This window comes from Neodiprion virginianus, chromosome 5, assembly GCF_021901495.1.
Source record: "Neodiprion virginianus isolate iyNeoVirg1 chromosome 5, iyNeoVirg1.1, whole genome shotgun sequence".
NCBI classification, from domain to species: domain Eukaryota; kingdom Metazoa; phylum Arthropoda; class Insecta; order Hymenoptera; family Diprionidae; genus Neodiprion; species Neodiprion virginianus.
Window position 1 is genome coordinate 18,097,708 of NC_060881.1, and position 26,533 is coordinate 18,124,240.

The 26,533-nt window shown below is 38.8% G+C and overlaps 1 protein-coding gene and 1 long non-coding RNA gene across 3 annotated transcripts; one reads left to right on the plus strand and one right to left on the minus strand.

Annotated features, from left to right (window-relative positions):
• Window positions 1-687: 687 nt before the first annotated feature.
• LOC124304558 (breast cancer anti-estrogen resistance protein 3) lies at window positions 688-23,032 on the plus strand. Of its 2 annotated transcripts, XM_046762944.1 has the most exons (7): window positions 688-939; window positions 6,911-7,121; window positions 11,148-11,274; window positions 16,092-16,331; window positions 17,061-17,648; window positions 18,469-19,306; window positions 21,493-23,032. In XM_046762944.1, the coding sequence occupies exons 1-7, from the start codon at window positions 897-899 to the stop codon at window positions 21,822-21,824; spliced, it is 2,379 nt and encodes a 792-aa protein (XP_046618900.1). In that variant the 5' UTR covers window positions 688-896; the 3' UTR covers window positions 21,825-23,032. The 2 variants fall into 2 exon arrangements, with proteins under 2 accessions (XP_046618900.1, XP_046618901.1); XM_046762945.1 differs by lacking the exons at window positions 688-939; window positions 11,148-11,274 and having other exon boundaries at window positions 6,984-7,121.
• Window positions 6,428-26,293, minus strand: LOC124304559 (uncharacterized). The gene is made up of 3 exons (XR_006908223.1): window positions 26,116-26,293; window positions 17,016-17,021; window positions 6,428-6,439 (listed from the first exon to the last, which is right to left on the minus strand). It is a non-coding gene; the product is annotated as an uncharacterized LOC124304559 (long non-coding RNA).
• Between the last annotated feature and the right edge of the window lie 240 nt (window positions 26,294-26,533).

The following is a 26,533-nucleotide window of genomic DNA, read 5'->3' on the forward strand; positions in this document are numbered from 1 at the left end:
CTTCTCTTAACTATTATGCGAAAGTGCCGCAATCGGCGCAATTCTACATGCAATGCCGATCGAAACTATCGAAAAACATTTTCACTGCATACGAAAATTATTCGAGGAAATTCGTTTCTGCCACAAGTGGTAATTCAGTTACAGGAATACAATTCATTGGCATTATTGTTGCGTAAGACAAAACCTTTTTTTTTTTTTTTTGTACATACGTGTTCGGCATTGCATGCAGAATCGCGCTCACTACGGTATTTTCACATAAGCGATACCTCGGGCTTTGATAATTAATAGTAAAAATAAGTGACATTCGACACGGTCGATGAAGAGACACTACAGCATCCTCTTAAACAACCCACTATCATCGCCGCATCAGTTTGTCCTCGTCTCTTCTTCTTCTTCTTCTTCTTCAGCAGCAACAACAGCAGCAGCAAGCTGTGTGTACATATGTTCACGTACAATATTAACACACACCCATGTCGGCATGGCGGCATGTTTGCGGGGGCCTGAAGCTATCGCCTGGTCTTCTCTCTCTCTTTCTCTCTCTCTCTCCGCTCACACCACACCCCATAAGTCGGTCCCAATCTGGGGTTATGTTCACAATCTCCTTCTCCTTCTCTCTTTCTCACGCGTTCCCCTACATTCCTATCAACGACGCTTCTCAATCCTTCGTGACGTTCACGTTACATTGGCTCGCACAGTGTCGCGTTATGCTTCGGAGCGGACAGAGCGCAGCGCCGCGCTGAGCCACGCGGTCAGCTTGTGTAATCGCATTGCACCTTCCTATTCAACAAGTGTGTCCGGGTAGAGTGGATCCGCGTCATTTAACCCTGCTGCAACACCGCCCGCCGATTCACGTTTTACCCGCAACTGATCAATCCCGCGCTGACGTCACAGAAAACATGGGGAAAACCGCAAGCAAGCTCAAATCGCGTCGCAGCCAAAGTTAGTCGATCATCGTTTGTTTATTCATTTGTCTAATACGATTTTTGTTTCACGTTCGATTTTCATTTCGTTTTTTTTTTTTTTATCATTTTTATCATCACAAACATGTCACGTATTGAATACAATACCCTTGATTATGAATTTTGGAATTTAATTTATTACATAATACTTGCGCTTGCACCACCTGCGGAAATTACGACGCAGATAGAAATCTATGTGCAAACATATTATTATACATGCTTAATTATTGTCGTCCGTCGGGTGTAATACACGTAATACAAACTCCCATTTAAAGTATACAATAACGAATGAAAAGGTGAGTTGTGCACCGCGCTACAATACAACTTTTATCTCTACTCGCTGCACTGTCGACGACGTTGGTTATCAGTGTTTCGTTATATTCACGCCTACACATACCTATAACGCGTAACTAACATGTATTGTACTGTTTATAGGGTTTACTTATACGCGTGATCTTACATTATGGTGTTACGCTTTTTTATCATATAGCCAGATGTTGTGCTAGTCGTGCATGACTTAAGTGCAGATGAACACGTACAGCAACGTTGTTTATATATCTATGTTGAGCATTGTTTTGATGCCGTATCGCCGCGCTTCATTATTATTCCGTCATACATGCAGGCCTGCGTAGCGTAATAATTTTTTCACTGACGTTGCACATATTACCTAATATTATACATGTTTGTATAAAAAATTTTGCAACCAATTCGAGCGCAGCAATTAAATCGCTGGCGACAGAGAACAATCATATTTTAGAACAGCAAAATTGACTCGGAGAAAAAATGTACAAACTTGGATACTGAATCCACCGTCTTACGATAGACGCACGTCAGTAATTTTGGCTACCACGTGTCTCCGCGATGTGAGGTATGATACTTTCTACAACCGATAACTGTACAGTTCGAATGCAGATAAATGGCTTAGTTGTCAAACGAGGAAGAGAAAGGCACATATTTGAACTCGATTTTAGGAAACTGAAATATTAGCACGAAAACAGTTTCAGAACGAAATAAAGAATTGTTGACAAAATGGCAAAATCCAATTATTCAAACGTTGAAACGAATTGAGGTCCGAAATTTGTAGACCAAAACCCAAATTAAAATAGTTATTTCTGCGCTACTTCCGTCAACAACTCGACTACTTTGTAGTTATTATGAGCACTAGTGCTTATAAAAACTACACAATATTCGCGTTTTTGACGGAAGTTAGCACAGAAAATAGAATTTGTCGTACGAAATAGATCTTTTCGTGGCAAGTGCGCATAAAATTAAGCTATTTTCTTACCTAGGGTGTAAAGTATCACGCCCGTGATGCGAACAATATTTTTCGTCCTACGTAGGCGTAAACGGGATTTACCGGTCCACTTCGCGGGCGTAAAATCCCGCTTTACGCCTACTATGACGCAAAAGATTTCTTGACGAGTATAAAGTCCCGCACGAGCCATAAAAGGTGAATGCCAAACTCACACGAGTTATGAAGTCCCTATATGCACGCTAGGGTGACCATTATTTACGGTGTTGACGAATTTTTTCCATACTGCCCCCAAATCAAGTTTAAATAATTCAATAAAGATCCCCAAATTTGTGCAGATTCTTAACTCAACTCTAACCCGCCACCCGAACAGGTGGAATTCCCTATTTAAGATACACGTGTTTCGGACACATTCTTAGCATACATTTTATTGTAAGAGTAATAATGATGAAAAAAATCTGTAACTACGAAGTTTTAGTGGGCAGTAGTGCTACTATCTGAGAAAAAATTCACATCGTTATACCAGGTAAACTAGACAAATTGCAATTCCTCTAAATGGAAAAAAGTCAGATTTCAAGGGCGTGTAATTTGTCGAAATTGCATGGTATGATGATTTGAATTTTTTCTCAGATTGTAGCACTAATGTCCACTAAAACCTCGTGGTTACAAATTTTTTTTTTACCACTTTTATTTTTACAATAAAATATATGCTAAGAATGTATCCGAAACACGTGTATTTCAAATGGGGAAATGCACCCTCTTTGGAGGGGGGGGGGGGGGGGGGGGGGTAGAGTTGAGTCAAAAATGTGAAAAAATTTGAGAATCTGTTTTGAATTATTTAAAGTTGATTTGAGGGATAGTACGGAAAAAATTCGTCAACACTCTAAAGAACGGTCACCCTAATGCGCACATGCCACAAATCCTATTTACTATGCTATCTCTTGTTGAAAACGAAAATATTGTGTAGTTTTTATAATTACTAGTGTTAAAAAATCTACTTCTGAGCACTAGTGTTCATAAAAACTGCGGAGTAGTCTAGTTGTTGACGTAGGTAGCGCAGATGATAATTTTCAGTACAGATTTTCAAATCAGTCATAATATAACTTCAGGTTCTGCACGCGATGAAAAATTGAAACGACTTCGTAAATTTAAAAAACAAGTTTATCACTTATCCAGGGATCTAAATCTAAATCTTGGAAATTGATTGAATAATAATCAAATAATTAATAATAGAAATAAATAATATCAACGATGTACGTATATTTATTTCAGTAAACGTAATACCTTTTTCAAAATTGTCAATTCTAGGCATGCAATCAAATGTGAACCTTATATAATCGAATCTATTTGAGTTGGATCCAGAATCCAAATCAGTTTCGAAAAGTTTCCAGCACAGTTTGCTGTTCACAAAAATCTGTAGATACTGATTAATTCGATTGGATGGATACTGGTGTGGCAAACGGATGGAAATGAATTGCAGAATTGTGTCTATAACGTTATATTTATATTATCTGTTGCTGTTGCCTCTAATCAATTTCTGAAGCAAAATTACGAGATTTAATATATCGTAGAAACAGATTTTTTGGTCGTTTCCTGTTTTTCTTCCTTTTTTCTCCCAACAGATAAAACTCGAAAACGTAGTATACTTAAGATTTCAAACTAAATTTCAAATGTTTCTGAAAATTCAGAATCATAATTCTCGTATTGATAGAAATTCTATTATTCCATTGGCAATTCGCAATGCAATATAAAAAAATGTTAGAAACGCTTTTTTGTTTGTTGTTTTTTTGTTTTGTTTCAAATTTGACTTACGCTAAAAACTTGAACTTCGAATGATCTACCACATTCAAATTTGCAATCTGGATTCAAGATTAAATGGCTTACAGTTTCGTTTCTCACACATGCGGTGATTGCAAAATAATACTTCTCAGAAATGTGTATATTTGTCACTGTGGAAAAAACTGTTTAATTCGTACTCTTTTCAACTCATGTTTCAGTAAATAGCCTCAGACAACCCAAGAAACTGTTTGCAATAGTCACTTCTATTAATGCCACTTCGCACGTTCGACATGCTAATTTTGATGCTGTATGTGGGACTATGAATATCGTAAAAACTGAAAAACCGAGAATGACATAATCTATAAAATTTAAGAGCGATTTGAATGCTAATTTTTTTTAAAACTAATAAATCTTTTAGAGCCAATTTTATAGCTCAGAAATTTCCAACACAAGTATTAAAGACGAAAATATATCAAACTTTTAATACAATTTACATTCAGTATAAAATATCCTTTTCGATTACGATACGAAAAACGGTTTTCAAAAAGTGTGAATAGTTTACTTTTTTATTACAAATATTGTATCTAATTGAAGACGATATATTCATCAGTTACTCTATTATATAAAGTCGAAATTTATGACTGATTTTGGCCAATTGACATGTGGCGAATCCTAAAAGGATTCTCGTATAAAGAAATAAAACAATTTTCCTTTCAGTGCAATTGCAGTAATGTTTTCAAATGAATTATGTCGAATGAAATTGTCGTAAGAATTTAAAACTGGCATGTAAAATATGATTGCTATCACTTAAAAACAATTAGTGTGAAATAGTACATTGTGTAAGACGGAAGTAAACTTGGCCTTTTCGGGCCGAGCGTATGTTTGCAATACGAGTCGTAGGTGAGTGTATTTGTGCGAACTGAAGACGAATATTGCAAATACGCGAGGCGAAAAGACTGTTGTCTCCTTGTTGCACACGATTGTTTGTATAAAAAGAATATGTTACGCGTTTTTTCACGAAGCACGAAATGAGGTTAGGGTTGCGTCATGTCAGATTTGTTTCCAACAGCGCATGCGCGGAGTACAGAATAGACAACTTTTAACGCATGCGCGCTGTACGAAAAAGATTCCCAGGAATTAAAAGTGGTTTTTTCTGTACTCTGCGCATATCGCGCATTCGCAGACTCACTCCTACCGTCATAGAAACGGATATTTGGTGTACGGAAAACACGTATAAACAAACGCGTAAAACATGCTCGCGTTATATAAAGGTATGTTTACCGTTTACCGTAGCTGAAAGTACCGAAATTATTATTGACCAGACATATTATATTTGTAATGGATGGTTCAGTCTCCAAACTGAAGATCTAGAAATCAACGTTTAGTAAGACGTCTGCTGCAGTGCTACCAACGAAACCTTAAGTCTATGGTTAAAAAAAAAATGATGAGCTGAGCTAACGACAATTAAGCTGTTATGATCTTCTCTGCAATTAAGATTATAGATTGTGTGGCAACGGTTTCATTAAAATCACGTTTAGTTTGATGATAATAACAACGAAAGCAAAACGCGAGCTAACGAGAATTGAAAGGAACAGCTTTGTACTGAAGTGGACGGATCTTTGCAGGCCCACTCACTGTTGTACTACTGCATCATGCTTGCCTTTATAAGTGGACCATCTGCGCGCGCGACTCGCCTTCGAATACAATTAAATACGGTAGCTGCTGAAATGAGCGATGCTATTATACGTGTGATATAATAAGCAATGGAGGACAACCAGTTTTTCTTTACGTCGCGCACTGTCTATTATGACAACCTTTTATGAGTATAAAAGAAATGAGACACGAGGTGATGAACATTTACGATTTCATCATCGAGCTTCGATTGATTGAAAATTTTAATACGATGTTATCTGACAATTAGATCGGCCAAACTAACATGATCCAATGATCTTGAAAAAGCGTAAACTCAATATTATTAGATAACACTGATATCCAAATTTGAATTTGAAATTGACTATATTTGAGGAGATTTTACGAAAATAGAGGACTTGTAGATTATAGTGCTTGACACAAATTTGACGGTTAAGTTGCAACAAAAAATGTGGATTATATACGCATGGAAAGCACAAAAATAAAATACATTTCATGTGCAGGTTAAGCAGTTGGATAGTTATACTTGAAAATTCTCAAGTATAAGGTAATGCAACGAAAAATTATGAATCTCACATTTTGTTTGGTATACGTAAGAAGTAGTGTATGTTGATTTTAATTTGAATTGGGTATAGTTATACTAAAAAAAAATCGTATATTGCAATTTTTCGAATTTTCGTTCGATTCTTGACAGTGCCTCGCAACTTCGAAGCAAATTGTACGTTTCCATGTGTTTTAGAGGACAAAACTTGAACAACATCATTTTTATGAACTGACGATCGATTTCATATTCTTCTGTCTTCTTGTTTTGGTCAATGTCTCATCGGCGATATTGCAGAACTGTTTCCAGTGTTCAAAAGTCTCATGCAACCACGGTATTCATTTTCTTTCATCTTCAGCTTGAATTATTATTTCATTTGGAATTTGAACTTCGAGTTGTCGAATAGCAATGTTTTGCATTTGCATAATTATCGTATACGCCACGTGGAATCTCGTGAGAATAAATACGTTTCTTCTAGAAGCAGTATGAACAAATATAAAGTAGATTGATGCTTGCTTCTAAACATCGTGACAAACAACTGCGATAGAATAGAAAACAAGTAGATCCTTAAAATATTAACATTTAGTGAAATGGATCTTTAATTTCGTTCTGTAGTTCCAAATTCATGATGTGTATCTATGAATTTAGATGGTTAAGCTGCACCAATTCTCTTTCCCTAAATATTGCTTTATCCATTTGTTAATGCCGTAAATTTTCTCGTGAATTTAGGTATAGCATGGAGCTTCCGGTTCCCGTCGATGGGTACTCTGCAAAATCTTAGCGCGAGTGGCCGTCGGAGGAAAAGAGATACGTTATCGATGGAGAAATACGGGCATCAGCAGCGGCACACAATACATCTTCAACCAGAGACAATCATACAGAAGGAACCTGCCCTTATAATAACTCCGCCATCGCCATGCCAGAGCAGAGATAACTCATGGTTAGTGGGATTTTGATACGAAAAGTGACATCTATAATTTATCCAGTAAAAAAATTACTAGCGATTTATTCGATACCTGAATAATGAAATTTACAGCTTTCGAAAACCAAGACTTATGCGACTAACTGCTAGCGATGAGCAATACTTTCTCGATTTTCGGCTTTTGGTATTTTTTACAACCGCCCTATGAACGAAAAGTTGAATTCTTCGACTATTTTCACGAGGCTGTATTTTTCCCTGCAAATTCTTGCGTGAATAATTAGAATTGCATTCAAGACAACGTCGTGATTAATGTATTTGCAGAATCATAGTGTTCTTTCAAACTGCCACGCGCGTATAGTTGAGGTTCAATCATTTCAACCGCTAGTCGCGGCACCTTACATGATTTCGAAGCGTGACCTGACATACCGATTCTGCATTACCGACCATAATCGACGCTTGTTTGTCAAGTCGATAGAAGTTATCATCGCATCGTTAACTCGTTTCAAAACACTGCACTCCGTGCAAGATTTGATTGGAAATATTAGAGAAATATGTTTCATTAGGTGTATAGTCTAAACAGATAGTTTGAAAGCATCAGAATTGATATACTAAGGCTTAAGGTCATGTAGTACTCCTACCTTTATCGACCGAGCAAACGCACACTTTTTCTTCCTATATTAAATAAACAAATGAACGGAAAAGGTTCGACATCGACAGTACATCGCTCTTTTGTAGCGAAATTCAGGAAAGTTACTCATATCCCAAAAATCGTCCAAAAAATGTGTGGTTTTTTGACAGATGTTACTATTCCTACATTTCCCGTATTTCAGGGGCCAAAAAGTGCATAGCTGAGACACTTTCCGCTATTCCGCAAAGAATGAGTAAAATGAGCCGTCGTTAGACTGTTGTCATGCAATGTGGAGGTCGCTAGACGAGAGAGAGAGAGAAATTACAATAATTTCGTATATGAAAGATGCTCTCACGATCAACTGGGCGTACGGCCGAGATTTCCTTGGATGACCATCGAAGTTTAAACCCTTTTCGTTCGTTTGTTTATTTAATATAAGGAGAAAAAGAGTGAGTTTGCTCGGTCGGTAAAGGCCGGAGTATTATATGACCTTGAGTCAATGTAATTGATCTTGATCAAAACACTATCTTCTTTTACGATTTTTTTATACTCGAAGTTGGATAGAGAATTCTCCAGAAAATGGCCACAGAGCAATATCATCATAGCAAAAACCTCAGTAGATGATGAAAACGTGATATACCGAGATACCAACATGATAACGTATTTCTGCAGTCATTTGAATTATTTGCAGACTGTATTTGTATAACAATAAATTACGCTACTGAACAAAGAAGGCGTCAACACTCGCTTCATTTTTCGACATTTTTCCTCATGTTCTCACTACGTTTGTTGTCCGGAAATATATTTTATCAATATCATTTATTTGAAGTATTATTATAATTATTTCCGTAGTAGTATTGAATCGACACATCATTTGTATGCGAATGTGATAGTTATTCGCAGAACATATCGTGCAATTGCCAATTGAATACCACATTGATGATCGCATGCTTGATATCCGTATATCACGCAACTCGGCGTTTTAAATGAGAATCTTTGTGATATTCACGGCAAACCATTGAAAGAAGTTGAGCGACGCCTCTGTTTCGTTAAGTCATGACTATTCCGTAATCGACTATGGCTGGGTAATCGATAAGATTAAGTGTTTCGCTTCTGGAATAATATAGAGAACAGTTTAACAAGATATAAATTGTAATGGTAGAATGTCCCGTTTCTCTCAAGATTAAAACAGAATGGACTACTTGATATATTTTCTGAAGATGATTTTATTCAGCGTCTTTTACACTTCGTACAAACCACTAAATTAATTATAATACAGTGATAACATTCCTTAAACTATAAGATTAAAGAAGAATGCAAAATTACAAATTTTACCAAAGATCTTGAAGTTGAGTACGAAATTTTAATTGATTAATTATTATTATTTTTACTGTTAATTAATCAACACCTGTGATAATAATCCCATTCAACTAAATTTATACTTAATTGGTAAAAACAATGCCACGGCCATCTATAACAGTACATATCTACATAAGATTTAAGGTCATTAACTGATCTATGTGGACAAGAACTCGGGTACGAGACACTTGTCATAAATTTTTTAAAGCTGGTCACCAACGGACTTTTGTTACTAAATATAATACCTACGATCGTTATTCTCCAAGCGATGCTCATATACGGGAATCAGCGCTGTTCAAAGACCCCTATAAAAAGGGGACCCTACGAAAAAATCGATTCTTCAAAAGGCACTCCTGTGACACCGCGTTACTTTCCACTCTACCCCTCTGTGAGAACCTATTCTAGCCAGACAACGCAGCTGTTCCAAAAGTGATTGTACCTATCTTGGGATTGGGATGAATAGTAATACATTATCCGAATTCTATAGTAAATTACGCGTGGTAATGAGTACTAAAAAATAGAAACAGGTATTTTGAATTTCATTTTTTTCGAGAAAATTCAAAAATAGTAGAAGAATCTTGGGAGGGGGCCAAATAAAAAAAAAGGACTATAGTCTCATCAACTTACCAATGAATTACGATTAATACTTAGAAATAACAACACAAGGGTTTTGCGAAAAGCCTCCTTTATGATTCTCAAATTTCTGCTCGATAATTTAGTGCAAACAAGGAATTTATAGAAGAGCTGAAATTTTACGTTATTGGAGATGAGTTATTCAGTCCATCTTTTAATGTCGGATAGGGATCAAACAGTCACTTAATAGAGAAGGGTCTCAATATCAAAAACATGCTACAATCTAACTTGTAAAATTTCGAAATGTAGTAAGTCGAAAGATAGAAATTTTGAGACATAAAACGGTGCATGTTTATTCTTACGGTTCTACATTTGTATTTTTACATTTCAACATTTTTCTATCATACTTAAGCTTTCTCTACGTTCACTTTTTTACATTTTGGTTTATCTATCTTCTGAGTTTTTACACTTATAAATTGATGGATGACTATGTAATGTAAGTTCTGACGATTCTATTATATTTTGGCTCATACACTTTTCGACTTTTTATAAATCTTGAAATTGATAAATACATATAAATTTTAAGATTTTGACTTTGTGTACTTTTACCATTCTACATTATGGTTTTCTCTGCTTTAACCATTTTACATTCTGACTTTTCTAAGTTTCGACTTTCTACATTCTGAAACTAATAAATAAATTTTAACGGTTCTATTGTATTTTGGCCATCTGTATTTTGATCTTCCTACGTACTTCGATTTTCTAAATTTTAATATTCTACGATCAGTGCTATCGCATTTTTGAAATCGATATCACAGCCGTTCCACTACAGTGCGACCACTCCCCTTTTCGCCCCACGAAAAATTATTTTCGTCAGATCCTTCCCGACCAAAGAAAACATCAATTCGTCCTCCAGCCGAAGGATCCCACGGTCTCCGAATCGCGCGGTGAAATATCGCAGGCGATAATCCTTAAACGCGTTATCTGAAATCGTGGCCGATGTAGCCGGCGAGTTGAGCGCAGCGCATGCGCGGAAGGCGATCAGACGGCGCGGGCGGCTTCGGCTTCATCCTCAGTCCCCGTAGGATCAATAAGTCCGGCGGAGTCAGGCACGCAGTGCATAGCCAACATTCCAGGCTCCGCGGAGCAATAATCGTGCCGGTGAGGCTAGTCGAGAACTTCGGGAACATGTCACGTGCGGCAAGGAACGGTGTGGCGACGGACGAAAGCGGGCAGTTTGTCGGTCGGTGAGCCTCGCGATAATTTCGGGCAAAGATTGGAGCAAGATAGAAGTCTAAGGCGGGATGAGAAACTACTCGTGCCTGACTTCAACTTGGATTTTGTCTCCGCTCCTTTCACCAATTGAGACTAACGCGCTCAATTGCCGGCTGTCAGAGACGCGCGCCGCGAGAGACGATTCGCCTTCGGGTATCGCTGCGCTTTAGTTCGCTCGCGGCTAAACCGAAATCATTCCGTTCTTCCAGGAAGGAGGGCTGCTCCGAGGAGGACATTTACAACGATTGCGCATGTCCCGAGAGATCATCCTCCGCTTTTCAGTCTCGAAAGTCAAAACAAGACCAGGCCAAAAACCGCGGGGCGAGTCCGGACATGGTGAGTAAAAAGCTGCGTGCATTCGTTTCGATTTTGTATTTTCACTACAACTAGCTAGGTTTCGTGCTCTCCGATTGGTCAGAGACTCATTCTGATTGGCTGATATATGGGAGACGATTTATTAATCTCACTTGTTTTTGGTACTGTCATTATTATACCATAGGCTTCGAGCTCTCTGCATTGATCGCAGACTAGTTTTCATTGGTTAGGGACTAATTATGATTGGTTGAAACCCAAGCGTTGATCCTACGTTCTCATCTTTCAATATTGTCACTATTCGCTAGGTTTTAAACTCTCTGATTGAGCGACTAATTCTATTTGGTCAGGTAATAATTTTTATTCGTTAGAATTTAGGTGTCGATCTTATGATCTCACCTTCCAGTATTTTCACTGTTTCGCGAGGTTTTATAATATCAATCATTGAATCCTAATAAAAACGGATGAAAATATTCTAACGATAAATCGATGCCGAGATTGCTGTTGTTCGTAGTGAACGGAATGTGATCTTTTTTGCTCCTTATCCCGATCACATCCAAAGACACACGTCCAATTCGCTGGCTAAATTCTTAAACGATATGAAGGTATTTTTAGATGATAAGAATACTTGGTGGTGAATAACAATGAAGAAATTCAAACTTAGTCGAAACCAAGGAGACATTATTTTCAAGATATATTTGACAGGCGGGTTTGGAAGCTGGCGAAAAGTCAACATGGCCGTTGTCGAAACACGCTTGCAATTTCTTTTTGGCTTAACGGTCATTTTCGGGACTCGGTAACTATGGAACGACATTTCACGCTAAACAGAATGACGACAAGAGTAAATAAAACAGGATTTCAGCGTCAACTAAATTCCACGATATTCACCGGCACGTGTGTACATTTTGTGTAATATCACTAAAAAACGAATCGCCATCATATTTCACTCTTAATTCTGTATACTTCCTGAATGTTAATAACCCCGATTACCAATCCGTCGATAAGAGTCAGTGCATATACATAAATTGTTTTGGTATAATCAGGAGAAAGCACCAAATCTATTTTAAGTTAGTGTGGGAAATTCCCTCATTAAAAACTCAGACAAAAAAAAGTAAGAAAACCCTGATCGGCCAGTTTGTTTTGATACCAAGTTAAATAGAGACTCTTTGTGCGAAGACTGAGAATGCGTCCTGTAAACAATGAGTAATCTTTAGTCCGTCGAGGGGATTGAGGAAAATCGATTAACGACTGGGAGTTTGTCCTGTGCAACGTTTTTTCTGGTGAGTTTGCCTCAGCGCATTGTTAAAGGAAATTGAATCCCAGTGTAACTGCATATCGCAGATGTTAAAAAAAAAATTGATCGAAGCACATCGATTTGCCCTAATTTCTTTTATTCGAATTGCAACTGGACTTCAACTGTCTGTATAAAACGAGAGATTAGATATGTTAGTGTTGTATATATTCCAAATTATTGGGTACCAGAAATTTGATACAGGTTTAAGTTTGTTCGAATCGATTGAAACTATTACAGCTATATGATTGATGGTGCGTAGCAACGAATCGCGAGTGTATAAAGAATGCAGCTATCTATTCTGCACTTATTGTCCTGGGTCGATGACTCGAGGTTGAGAGATTTTATCTTCACCGCTGACTGCCAAAAACAAAAGTTTAACAGGAAAATTTTCTATATTTGGTCATTGGCTCCTAAATAATTGTGGTTACAGCACAACAAAAGAAAACAATCCGCCTCAATTACGCGTTGAAATTAGTGCTTTGAATGTGCGAAGACATGGAAAGTTGAAATCCTGTTTTGGATACATTCGAAAAATAAAAACGTCACGTGATTTACACTGCAAGAAGTCAAAGGTTCATTGTCAGTTTCGTAATTGGTTGAAGATATATGTAGATAATAAAAATTGCGTTTAGTTCATTCAGTTTCGAAGTTCAATTCGACTCACCTTCGTTTGTCATCCCCGAGCAATAATCTTAACTTTCATGAACTCAAATTAACATCGCGTATGGTTAACGTAGAGTGAATTTAGCCGTTTTATTTTGACTACGAGAAATATTACAAAAGTAGATGAGGAAGGGTACATCAATTAGCCTAACGGTAGACGATATGCGCTGTAACGCTTCTTTGTACAAACTTCCGGTTTTACATATATAGGTATGTATGCCCACTGTTTTTACCTGACACGAATAGAAAATAGAACAGCATCGTCGAATACAGCCTCTATTTTGGTTCGCGGCGTAAGACAAGTCTCTTCGTCTTCTCCTTCTTACTTTTCTTTTCTTATCTATTCCTGTCGACCAATATTCTCACAGATTGTTTGTGTAATGTGTGTATACATACCTCATGATACGTTCACTTGATGTTCCCAGGAAATGGAACGCACGCTTCAATATATAACTGTATAGCTATGCATAATGGAAGATTGCATGAAAATTATCTCGAAATTATCGTATATACGTATAATATACATGTGCCATGTACAGATATTTGTCTTATATGACCGTAAATAGCCATAATTATACGTGAATACATGTGCAAAAATTGTTGAACAAATCCGTGAAGATTTTTTCAATCGTAATAAGTACCTTGATTAATTTACAAAACTCATTTTTAGTAAAAAAATATTATACCGTCTCAAGAATTATGTACGTGCAATACTAAGCGATATCCGTGGGCTGAATCCACTTAACACGAAATATCTCATAAAATGCATACAGTGTGTTATACAAAAAGTTAACAAAAGTTGCGGTTTATAAAATCAAACGAGACAGTTGTATACCTTTCCCGGAGTGAAGCGTTAGTAAAACCCGGTTTAATCCTTGAACTTCCGGCAAAGATATTTGTGGTTGCGTCCCGCCGTCTCAGGAATTCCTCAGGTTAATTGCCGTTTCCTTTTTTCCCTCTTTTTCTAACAGGTATATTACTGACACGACTCTCGATAACGAAAACAAAGAAACTACAGTTCATAATTCTTAGCATGACAACATATTTCCATTAGTAATCACCTCGTTACAATTACATAGGTAATTTTCAAGTATTATATGTCTATTGAAACTTTAGTCAGTCACTACTGCTTATAACAATGCCGAAAATTTGATTAGGTGCTTTTTGTAGATCAAACAACAAAGCGAAATTTTGACTTCGGGTAGGATGGAAAATATGTATTGTAGATTTGAAATTTTCATGCTAAGGCGATGATTCTATTCAGTGAAATTTTAGATATACTGTAAAATATAGCGTCAAGTGTTTAGAACGACGATGAACCGGTTTGAATTGGAAAAAAACGATGATCCAAATATATGATAGTAAAACTGTTGTATTGTATGTAATTACTTTACTAACTGATACTTCTTGTAACTTTTTTAAATACTGGAAATAGTAGTCTTAGCAGAAAAAACTGTGGCAGCACGGCCCAAAAAAGAACAATACACCGTACATTCCGCGTTTAAAAGATAACGAGAATCGGCATTCTTTGAAACATACACTCTCCGAATAATCGGATGTTCCCGTGGGAATTCACTCTTCTGTATTGTCGTATTCAGTTACAGAGTTGCGTCATTAATCAATCTACCTCGGAATAAAACACTCGCTGTCAAAATACAGAATATATGCAATACAGCACTTGTTTTCTCAAATTGATACAACCAAGTTACATATAAATGTATACGGAGTTGTCAGAAAAGTTGAAAAAGATGGAGTAACAACCTCCCGCAGAGAGTGAATAAAAGAATTCAACCGGTGTTCCAGCTCCATTGATATTCAGGAAAACAATGAACGCAGTCGTCTACAGTCACTTTTGGCTTTTCGTTATGCTGCAGGTTCAATGTTTTGACAGGGCGTATTCATTGTTAGCGATATGACACCATTGTGTTCGATCAATTACGCCACTTCGGTATTGCATGCACGATAAATGAACACCGTGTACATTTGAGAAGAATAAAATAATATATGGAGGCACACGTGTTTATTTGCAGTTCTATACATTGGCATTTCGGGAGCAAGCCTCAGAAGTAGAGCAACAAATAGGTATATAACGGAATATTTTCAACTGAATATCTCTTTTTCAATACTTGTCATTAGACTTTTCACAAAAATTGAATATCGAGGTGAAATTATATGTCATTTTATTGACAATAGCCTGCAATCCTAGCCAATTGACAGGAAAAAAAATATACAGATACGTTGGAGTTCCATGTAAAGTAAGGCTTTATTTACGTTACAAACTGTTCGATTACTAACAGCATATCCTAAATTAGACTAAAAACCTGAGGACCAGATCAAAAACACCACAGTTTAATTTCTTTGATCATTATAAGAGTAAAACCATTTCGCGAATTGTCGATATCTTACAATTAGCTCGTGTTACTTGAATTTTTACAGATTCATTTCAATTACATAGTAGTTGTTCCATTAATGTTCACTATCGTTAGTGCAAATAACATTGCTGCAGACTTTTTAAATGTTTTTTTTTTTAATTTTCTTAGCTTTTATTCAAACGTTGGGGTCGACTGATCTTCGACACCCGGGTTGAAAGTTTTTTGCCTTCTGCTGTTGAACCTACCATAAGTTAAACAGTACTGTTACAACACGTGTTATGATCAGAGCATATACCGAACGTATCCAATCTCATAAAACGATAAAGATTTTCATTCATCCCAGTCTTGCATCGGTCCATTGCATCGACGCTGATACATTCTATAATTAGACATGCCAGTATGTGAGCACATGTGCTTCTTCGAATACCTCCAATTATTGATCATGTTGAATTACACTTGCAGCTTCGACCATCCGTATAACATTCAACGATATCCTTTCACTTTCTTCGCAGGAACAGCCGGAGGAGACTGCACGGCGCCTCCTAGAACGGGAATTGCGTTTGCTGGATCCGCGTGACCTTCGCTCGCATGCCTGGTACCACGGAAACACCCTTCGTGGCGGACGGCGGGGGGCAGAACTGGAAGTGCCAAACGAGGGAGATTTCCTCGTACGCGATTGCGCCTCTCAGCCTGGAAACTACGTCCTTACCGTTCGCTGCAAGGGACAACCGTTGCATTTCGTGATAAACAGGGTAAAGAATTTATACCATGAATTTGGTGTGAAACATGCTGCCCAACGCCAATGGACAGATAGTAAAAAACACAGTTCAAATGTGTACTAGTACACAGTGTAGCTCCGGTTATGAGAACTACATTTGAATATGCCACAGTACAAAATTTATTCTCGCTCGCGTAAACATTTTGAACGTGCGGTAGTGCAGAATGTAGCTCCGATTGCTTAAACTACATCTGTAATTTGATGTAATGCAAAATATAACTTTAGTTACTAAACCACATTTTGAACGTGTATAAGTGCAAAATGTGGCTTCGATTACCTAAACTACGTTTTTAATATGTAGTGTATAGTACAAAATATGTGCTTGGTGCCAAAACTGTACTTCAAATACATAGCAGTATAATACATAGCTTCAGTTGCCTAAGCTACATTTAAAATACATGACCTGCGAAATGTATCTTCAGTTGCCTAAACTATACTCGAAACAAGTGATAGTACTAAATGTAGCTTCGATCGTTTAAACTACATTTCGAACATGTAACGATACAACTATCATCACATATTTTCTACTAAAACAAACAATATTTAAACCCTTGTTTTTATGATATCAATTTTGCGAAAAAATTTCTGGCAACTATACAAATGACATTTGTCTCAGCAAATGTTTCGATACATAACAATAATAACGTTAGCGTTATACCAACGCCTACCCCATATATCTAAACACCCGTCCTCTCAACTTCAGGTCGTCCTCCAGCCCGACACAGTCTACGAACGTGCTCAATACCAATTCGAAGACGAGGCTTTCGACACAGTTGCGGACTTGATAACCTTCTATGTGGGCAGCGGTCGGCCGGTGAGCCATGCTAGCGGAGCCCGAATAGTGAACCCAAGACCTCGATCAGTGCCGCTCTCCTGCGCGCCATCACCGGGTAACCAGCACTCCTCCTCAAGTCCCTCTTCGAACTCACTCTTGGCAGGATCTCCACCCAGATTACCCAGAAAGCAACAGCGAAGTCACTCTTTAACACCACAACAACAGCAGCACAGCACAACTCACCAGGGATTCCAACCTCAAGGATCATCCAGCACCCTTCCGCGTGTTCCGCCGACGCCGCCTCACTCATCTTCTTCATCCTCTTCTCTTTCCCTGGGTCGTCAAAAAATTACGAGGGTAATATCAGACCCGTCTCTGCAGCACCAGCAGCTTCCGGCGAACGCGAGCGCTCCTTCGGCGCCTCCAAAGCCCCCGAGAGTTCCTTTCATATCGGCGCAGGCCCCGAACCAGCATCACCATCACGGTCATCACCACCACCAGCATCAGCATCCGCAGGTAGTTCTAGTTGTATATTTGTTTTCTTCTCTTGCAGAGAACTGCACAGGAGTTCGGTAGATATAATAGAAATACAGACTGAAGTAATCAACATGTGCGTTGAATTGTTCCGAATTGTCAGAGTTCGTCGACATTTCTAATGGTCAACCTCTGAACGGTCAAAATTTCGGATGGTCAAAATCTCGAATGGTTGAAACTCCGGATAGGTTGAAGTGTTAAATAGTTAAAACCCAGACTGTTACCAACCTTCAGATATGCCGCGAAGCAATTGTTTCACCTGTGGAGTGTAACGTTCTGAGCATTTACCATTCAAAGGTTAGACCCTTTGAAGCTTTGACCATTTGGGGTATCGATCCTCAAAGATTTTGACCATTCGGAATGGGCACCGTTCGGGAGTGTGACCATTCAAAGTTTTGATCGCTCGGAACTTCAACCTATTTGGTGTTTTAACCATTCGGAACCTATAGCTATTCGAAGTTCTGACCATTCGGAGCTTACACCATTCGGGATTTTCACTATTTGGGGTTTTGATCACTCAGAGTTTTGATAAATCGATTCTTCCACCAATCCGAAGTTTGAACCATTCGAGGTTTTGGCCATTTTGAAGTTTAACCCTTCGGAGTGTTGATGGTTGGAGGTAACGTTGAGAACTTTGACAATTCAGATATTTAACTCGTGCACATTCATAGTCGTTTTTACGGTTATACTAGCTTTATTATAAATATCTCAGAACATGTTGATAAATTTTGAGGATCAGTGGTTACTTGCAATTGATTATATAACTTGTACCAAAGAATATTCCGACGTGTGGCACTCGCAGGTTTACCAGGCCTCAGGAAGCGACAGTGGAAACGGATCCGGGGATAGTGAATTCGAGCTGAACAATTCCGGGGGCAACGGCCAGCCACCCGCACCCCCGGCGGTCAAGGGGGTCATAATTCGCAGCCCTTACGCTATTGAGGGTAATTCGGGGTGCGGAGGGGAGTACGAACTCTCAGCCGAGGAGCACCTCGTCGTGGCCGCGCCTTCGTTGGAGATACCGTCCTTCCTGGACCTCGACGGTTTTGTAACGCTGCTTCTTCCGGCGGGTGAACACCGTCCCCTAGATTCCACGGCCCTAAGGGGCGTCTCGGGAATGTTGCACGACTCGGCGCCACGAGTTTTAGCTACTCACCTAACCCGTGTCGATCTGGAGATCGCCCTGAGCCCAGGAACCGGTAACAGGAGCGGCCTCAGCGGCATAGAACTCGCGACTCTGCCGCACGGACGTCAGGCGCGTTTGGACCTCATCGAGAGGTCCGAGTGTCTGAAACTCCTCGTCGCTGTTACCATTCTTGCCGGTGCGACAGCCATCGAAAGGGCGGCGACCATATCGAAGTGGATTAGAGTCGCGGTCGACACAAAGACTGCGCTCGGGAATCTCTACGGGTTTTGTGGGGTCATGCTTGGATTATGTCTTCCTCAGATACAGCGACTCGCTAATACCTGGCATCTGCTCAGACAGAAGCATACCGACGAGGCTTTCAGCTTTGAAGCCAAGCTCAGACCCACTCTTCGAGCTATGAACGAGTGCGCCAATCCTCAGGCTCCGAACACCACGCTACCTCACCTTTTACCTATCGCTCTGCTGGGGGAACGAGGTCCTGAGGATATTCTGGGTAGGTAACTCTCATACCGGAAATTAAACCTTGTGGTCGTATGTATGATTGTCTCAGTTTATATGCACTGACAGCTTTTTTATCACTGCCGTCACTGCCATAGTGTCATGACATGCAGCCGAAATATAGGGTAGTTTAAAAACAGCGTGTAATAATAAATAGCGGGAAAAACCGTATTTATATTAGTTAAACCTCGAAAATTTATATTTGAATTAACTATGCGTGTTAAATGCGTTTCTTTTTTCACCGTTGTTAATCGTAACAACTTTTTTTGGATACACTGATAGGAGAGGCGAGTCCTAGTTGTGACACTTTTTCTTTTTACTAGCTGATTTTTAGAATTTTTTCGAATAAAATTTTATTTAATTCAGATATGGCGCATGTAGATGCATCATTTGGCCACTTAGAGAAAATTCGTGGTTGTTCCAAAGCAAGTCTGAATAGTTATGCGATTTTTCGAACTTTCAAAAAAAAAAATTGCAGAGTATACCAACTTACCCCGGACGCGGTAAGTAGACAATGGTGCGAAAAAAAAACTGCTCCTAATTTTTTTACCCGTTTTTGTCATTCAAAATACTTGGGACAACTTACCCCGCCACAGGGTCAAAAATGATGAATAATTTTTGTTTGCATTTTTGTTTACTTGTTTTTGTTTCAATGTAAGAAACTCGAATGTTCAATGTATACTTTTGAGCAATAATTATTTTCTTCGTTGTATTTTTTCCTGGAAACCACGAAACAGTGACCTAGACTGTGAAAACTATGAAAAATTCGCCTCAGACTCCGAAAATCCCGAAAAACTTGACCCGAACTCAGAAAACCACGGAAAAGTCGAGATGGAGCAAGTCATTACGAAATTATTGTGACACGTGATAACTTGCACCAACCCGCGATTTTGTTAGAGAATGTGCATATCTTACTGACCCGCTATTCAAATATCAAAAATATCTATATCGAATGAAAGCAACAAAAATTACCTTTGCGATTATCTTATTGCAAAATATCCCAATGCAGCCAAGAAAATGCGAACAACATATTTAGAAGATAGAAAGTAATTATTTATAAGGTCCAATTTCAGTTTTTCAATTACTGCGAGGCCGCATATGATGCGATATTATTGTTAACAATATTCATTTATTTCAAATATTGAGCTACAATTTCATTCTATAGCATAGACTTATACGTCTATGATCTATAGCGCCGCTCGTTCCGATATCTAGCGGCAGAGATATGAACTTTGTGACAACTAGGACCCGTGACCCCTATAACTGTGGTATATTATTTCTCACGAATTTTCCATTCTGACTGCAAAGCTGTAATATTTCTTATACTGTAGTTTCTGCTATTTACTATAATTTTACTTCCCGTGGGCACCTAAAATTTCGATCAATCAAACAAAAGCAAATAAAACTATTCGTAGGCTACACAAACGAAGAAATTGAGGTTCAATTTTTCACTGACGAACAACTTTTCGACCAGACGTTAATTATTATTTAGAACCTAAAAATTTACGATTTACACCCATTCAAACTGCAATATTAATTGTTACAGACTCAGAACACTGAATACACGAATGGGCATATGCCAAATCATGTAATGCCATTCATATATTCAACTAATTTGCGCTAAGATTTTCATCTCCAACTCAATTGTGATCAGACGCTAGCTATGACATTTACAGGCATCTCGAAGTTATGTTGCGTTAAGAATCTGAGATAACTAAAATATACAGAGTCTGCATTTAAGTCAACATAACCTCAAAGCGCTTGAACGTAATTACAGTTTGCGCTACAGGAAAACAAGACAGAATTGATCAACCTACCTGAACAGATGAAAAACTTAGATCATACGCAATTGGGAATTTAGTTTCCTGATAATGTCACGGTATTGGCACAATAGTTAGATAAAATTGTAACATAGACTCGGGAGTATGTTATGTTGGTTTTATACAAAAATAAAATAAAATAAAAAATATGAAGGTGATCAGCAAACTTATCTAGATAGAGATGGAAGATGAAACGTGAACTTAACTCTTATTGTGTATAGAAAATAAAGGATGACATGAATTTATCTAACAAGGAAATGAACATTTTAATTTGCGTAATGACACATCTAGTATATAAAAAATTAACACACTCACTTTTGGAGACAGCACCTTACTTTATTACGACAATTTTTTCCAACAGGAACGGCGTCTCCTTCGGGAATAACCGGGGCCATTCTGTCTCCATGGGAGAGTTCGGCAGCCGATTGCGGCCTTTCGATTGTCTGGGCGCACCTTGATGCGGCCCGGAAGCTTGCGGAGAGCCTTCCGCTTTACCGAAGGAACGCTGAAATCGCACTTGAGGGATGCAGAAACGACGAATTACTCGCTGACGCGTTTCGCACGGAGTTTCACATGAAGTTTCTCTGGGGGAGCCGTGGCGCAGCCGTAGCACCGGAGGAACGCCACTTAAAATTCTCTCAGGTCCTTGACGCGATGTACGACAAGTGCGCGGCGACGGAAACTTCCTCGTAATTCCAATTATCCCAAAACATTGCGTTTCCCCATACAGCCTAATTTCAATGGCTTCTGTACATTGCTGAGGTTAGATTAGTACGTAGATTGAATTAGATTATCATTTAAGAATGAGTATTGAATAATTGAATGAAGATGAGGCATGTCTCTCCCAAATCTATTTAACGAACCCCACTCAAGACAATACCACAAACGACAAATGTATTATGTGAAGTATTCGATGTATAAATATTATAGATGCGTTACGTACTTAATCAAGGGAGCTGACCTAAGTGAAACTGATATTTTTCACGTACTTCTTTTTTATTCGAGTGAATTTCCTCGAGTTTGTCGAAATTCAGACTGCACTTAACGACTGCAGTATTATACGTAGTAAAAAATGTATCAAAAAATGAAAAATCACATCGACTTTTACAATAATATTAATGTGAAAAGAACTATATACCGGATTCTGAGTTAAGACACTCATTTGTCACATTTTCAAACTTTGTCATATCAAAATTTCACTAAGATCCTCTCTTGAACCAATTGTATATTATACCAACTCTTAATTGTACATGTTGTTACTTATTCATACATATACCAACGGAATAATGATTGTATCTATTTTCCTTGTTGCTATACCCCAACTCACCCATATGTGTGTATTGAACGACCGAATCTTCGCATAAAGTTTTCGTTTCGAGAATTTTTTTATGGCAAGTCACATGCAACCTATCGAAAATAAGTAAGCTTATGTAAAATGTAGTGTCTAGTCAAGTGGACCAAAAGTTACCAAAGGTTCGAAGCGTGAAAAAAGGAAAATAAAAAAAATTAAAAAAAAAATAGAAAGAAAAGTAGAAACAAATTACTTTAATACTATGTACAACTATAGCTAACGGTTAATCGCTGAACAATATGTTATTTAACAATCAGAAGGAATGGTCGAACATGCTTGTAGAGTTTATTTGAATATAGTGTGGTAAGTAGAAGGCGTCGTATAAACTGAGGAATTCGAGCCTTGAATAAACAAGAAAAAGTATTGTAGTAGAACCTCGATCATCCGAACTAATTAAGACCGAGCCTAGTTCGGATAATCAGAAGTTCGGGTAACCGACATGCAATTTTTATCTTAAAGCATCATAATATATATAAAACACAAATTTAAATCGAAAAAACAGTCCGTATTAAACATCCAAATACATATTGAATCTCTTTCAAATACCGAACGATTATTTTATTACTTTGGTTTTATATAATCATCTATTGTCAATTGACGATCAGCAGCTGCACATTTTTTAGCGAGCAGCAATATATATTTCGCACCAAAAATCTATTTTTTTAACCGGCGTTCGGATAATTGAGCTTTCATTTGAACCAAGTCATGGGCCGGATAGTTGAGGGTTTGCGTAATTGAGGTTCTACGATAAGTTTCGATAGAACAACGTTTTGACTCCTGGGTACATACTTGTATCGTGACAGCAATCTCGTTGCCATTGGCAGAGAGAGGTTATTGATTTACTCTTGACAAAGATTATTCGATTTCTCGCATACTATCAAAATGTGATAAAGTGACTGGAAATCAGTGGATTTCTTCATCACCTTTTTTATAACGGTCATTTCAGACTTCAAACAATCTTAATTTTTATTTCTACTGAAACGTATGAGCTGTCTTCTGTTGAAACCTGAGATGCGTTAATGGAGATGCTGTTGATCCATTGTTCGCTGATAAAAAACGGGATTCTACTGTAGAATACAAACCATCGTGGGACCAACTTTTGAGGTAGAAAAAAAAGTATTTGACTGAAGAACATAAAGACTGATACCCCTGGGTAAATTTATGTGACCAGTTTTCGGCGGGCAAGTGGGCTCAGGTGGGCCTGGGAACGTAGGAGGGTTCTGCTCTATCGACTCTACCTAACGAGCTCGCACCGACATTCGTAGCAGCCAAAGTAGTGTCATTATGAAAGCTTGAGATTGAGTCGGTACAAAGTGAGTACGTAAGACTACTTGTCAACTGCGACTTAGAAATGTCGATCAGCTCGATCATCCCGGTGAGAAGAAGCGTAACCGCATCCACCGCCAACCACCCCCAACTACCACCGAGCACCTCCAACCACCACCGAGCACCTCCAACCACCGTCAACCACCTCTGACCACCTCCAACCACCTTCGTTCTCTTTATCCATTTCGTCCCCCTTCTCCACCTCGTCCCCCTCCGCCTCCGCCTCCACCTCCTCCTCCTCCTCCTCTACGTCCTCCTCCTCCTCCTCCACGTCCTCCTCCTTCTCCACGTCCTCCTCCTCCTTCTCCACGTCCTCCTCCTCCTCCTCCTCCTCCTCCTCCTCCTCCTCCTCCTCCTCCTCCTCCTCCTCCTCCTCCTCCTGCACCGCCGCTGCCTCATCCTCCGCAACCAACTCCGACCACCTCCGACCAGCTTCGTCCTCCTCGTCCACCTCGTCCACCTCGTCCCTCTCCTCGTCCTCCTTCGGCCGTCGACATCCTCGTCCTCTTCGACTTTCTCCGATCACCGCCAACCACCTCCAAACACCTCTTACGTTAACTGAAGAATATAAAAACAGTTGCTTTAATGAGCTTTGGTGTGACAACCGGAAATCGTCGTACATTTGCGCTCCTTGAGATGTTCCGACAGTAGAGTGGAGAACTTATTGCAGAACATCAGAGAGTTACCGATTTCGACATGATGCACGCTGCATTCACCTTCCGAGTAATGCGGTCTTCGCGATGATAAGCTCAAGCCAGTACTTAGTCTGTGTGTACTTACCGACTTGTCGGCGACACAAGAAATTAATAATGAGAGTGAATTTCTTCCAAAATTCGTAGCTAAACAGTGATTTGATTGAATATAGGTAATAATGATAGATCAGATGTAATAATGATGCAGAGATCAAATAGTATATACGTATATTCGGTCCATGTACGATTTTAATATATATGATCCATTTACGATTACTACGTGATGCATACCATATGAAAATAGAAGAATAATATGAAAATAGAAGAATTATTCATTTCGAAATGGGATTCTATTCGACACGCGCTCGATGTATTCCATAACATTATTATTCATAGGTATTCCAATAACTTTTCATATGCTCTCTCGATCTTGAATTTTCGTAGGCATAGAATCTAAACGCTGTTTTAGCTAGTAGTAAGTGAAATACTTCACGTTGGGTAGAGAAGCAGAATTGTTTTTCGAAAATTGTATGGAAAAAAATTCAGAGTAATTTTAATACATCACGGATGCGCTAATTTTGATCGAGATGAAATGGATGCTCCGTACATGAGACAGTGTTAAACGCAGTGACCTGATTTAAAGACCTAAAAAGGTGATTGTCGGCGATTTTTTGTTTCGTTTTTTTTTTGATAGTGAGAGAAAAAACGAAGCTTCTTAAAACTTCAAGTGTATTTTAACACACATTTGAAAGGTACGAGCAAAAATTTTTATCATCCAGGTGTCGCAGAACGGCAGCGTTATTAGTTGACCGGTTAACTGAAGAATATATCTTGAGTCACAGGCTGACCATCGAAGGGCCATGCCGCTTGAGTATGGAGTCGGCAGGAAAGATAAAGTGCGTATTTCTTGTCTGAAATGTGAAAACTAAAATCATCATACATCATATCATATCATCGTACATCATACATGATACATCATCATGCATCATACATCATGCATAGTATTAAAGTTTGATACCAAAGTTTGGATGTCGGATGTTCGGCTGTTTGGAAAGTGACGTCACCCAAAATTTTTTTCTCTCGACGTCATCGATCTATGGTAATCAGCTGGCCAAATTCCTCAGTCTGGATACAACCGCGCAGTAGAGCGGACGGATAAGAATCGCGCTCCGCAGATTTCGTGTACCGGGTTCTCTTTCTCCTGGATCCTGCGCTCCGGGTTCACTTGCTGGTGCAACAAGAGTTCCAGGACAAGCGCTCCGTAATTTCTGCGCTCCAGGTCCGCTACCTGGTGAAACTCGACTTCAGGGACACGCGCTCCGTAGTTCCGGCTGTCCAGGTCCTTGACCTGGTGACTTTTGACCTTCGGACTAATTTTCCGTAGTTCCGGCTGTCCAGGTCCTTGACCTGGTGATTTTTGACCTTCGGACTAATTTTCCGTAGTTTTGGCTGTCCAGGTCCTTGACCTGATGACTTTTGACCTTCCGGACAAATTTTCAAGTTTACAAGTTTGATTATTGAAAACGTCATGTTTTCTACTATCATCGGATGGGAAAAAATAACCGAACGACCAGGATTAACAAATTGCAATTGGTGAGTGGTTGGCATTGTATACATAGGAATACATGACAATAACGTCGTTCAATTGGAGCTAGAATTGCTGTGCGTAGTGTTTCAAATCTGTCAGCACTTAGCTGATTGTTCTGTGGTATTTTTTGACGAAATTTACTGTCATAAAATCACAATACGTTATACTTACATGCATGTGTAAACGTGATTTATAGCATTATATAGAAAAAATCTTACTGATAGATTCGGTTTGCGTCAGATGCACAAAGGCAGTGTTCATTCTGTATACTATGAAGCAAATACCAGAATTTTTTGGGGACTCATCGTGCCCCAGTCTCTCCTACAACTATGTCTTCCCTACAAAAACCAGTTACACTAGGCATCCGGCCCGAGCGAGCTTTAACAAGAGAGTGTTTTAAAACTAGTTATTTTTGATTCGCGCATCATTCTATTATCAATGTGTC

Bases quoted from the DNA above. Each gene is read 5' to 3' on its own strand.
- LOC124304558 (XM_046762944.1), top strand. From the start codon at position 897: ATGGGGAAAACCGCAAGCAAGCTCAAATCGCGTCGCAGCCAAA. The intron at 940-6,910 runs GTTAGTCGATCA...TCGTGAATTTAG, and splicing joins CAAATCGCGTCGCAGCCAAA to GTATAGCATGGAGCTTCCGG. The intron at 19,307-21,492 runs GTAGGTAACTCT...TTTTTCCAACAG, and splicing joins AGGTCCTGAGGATATTCTGG to GAACGGCGTCTCCTTCGGGA.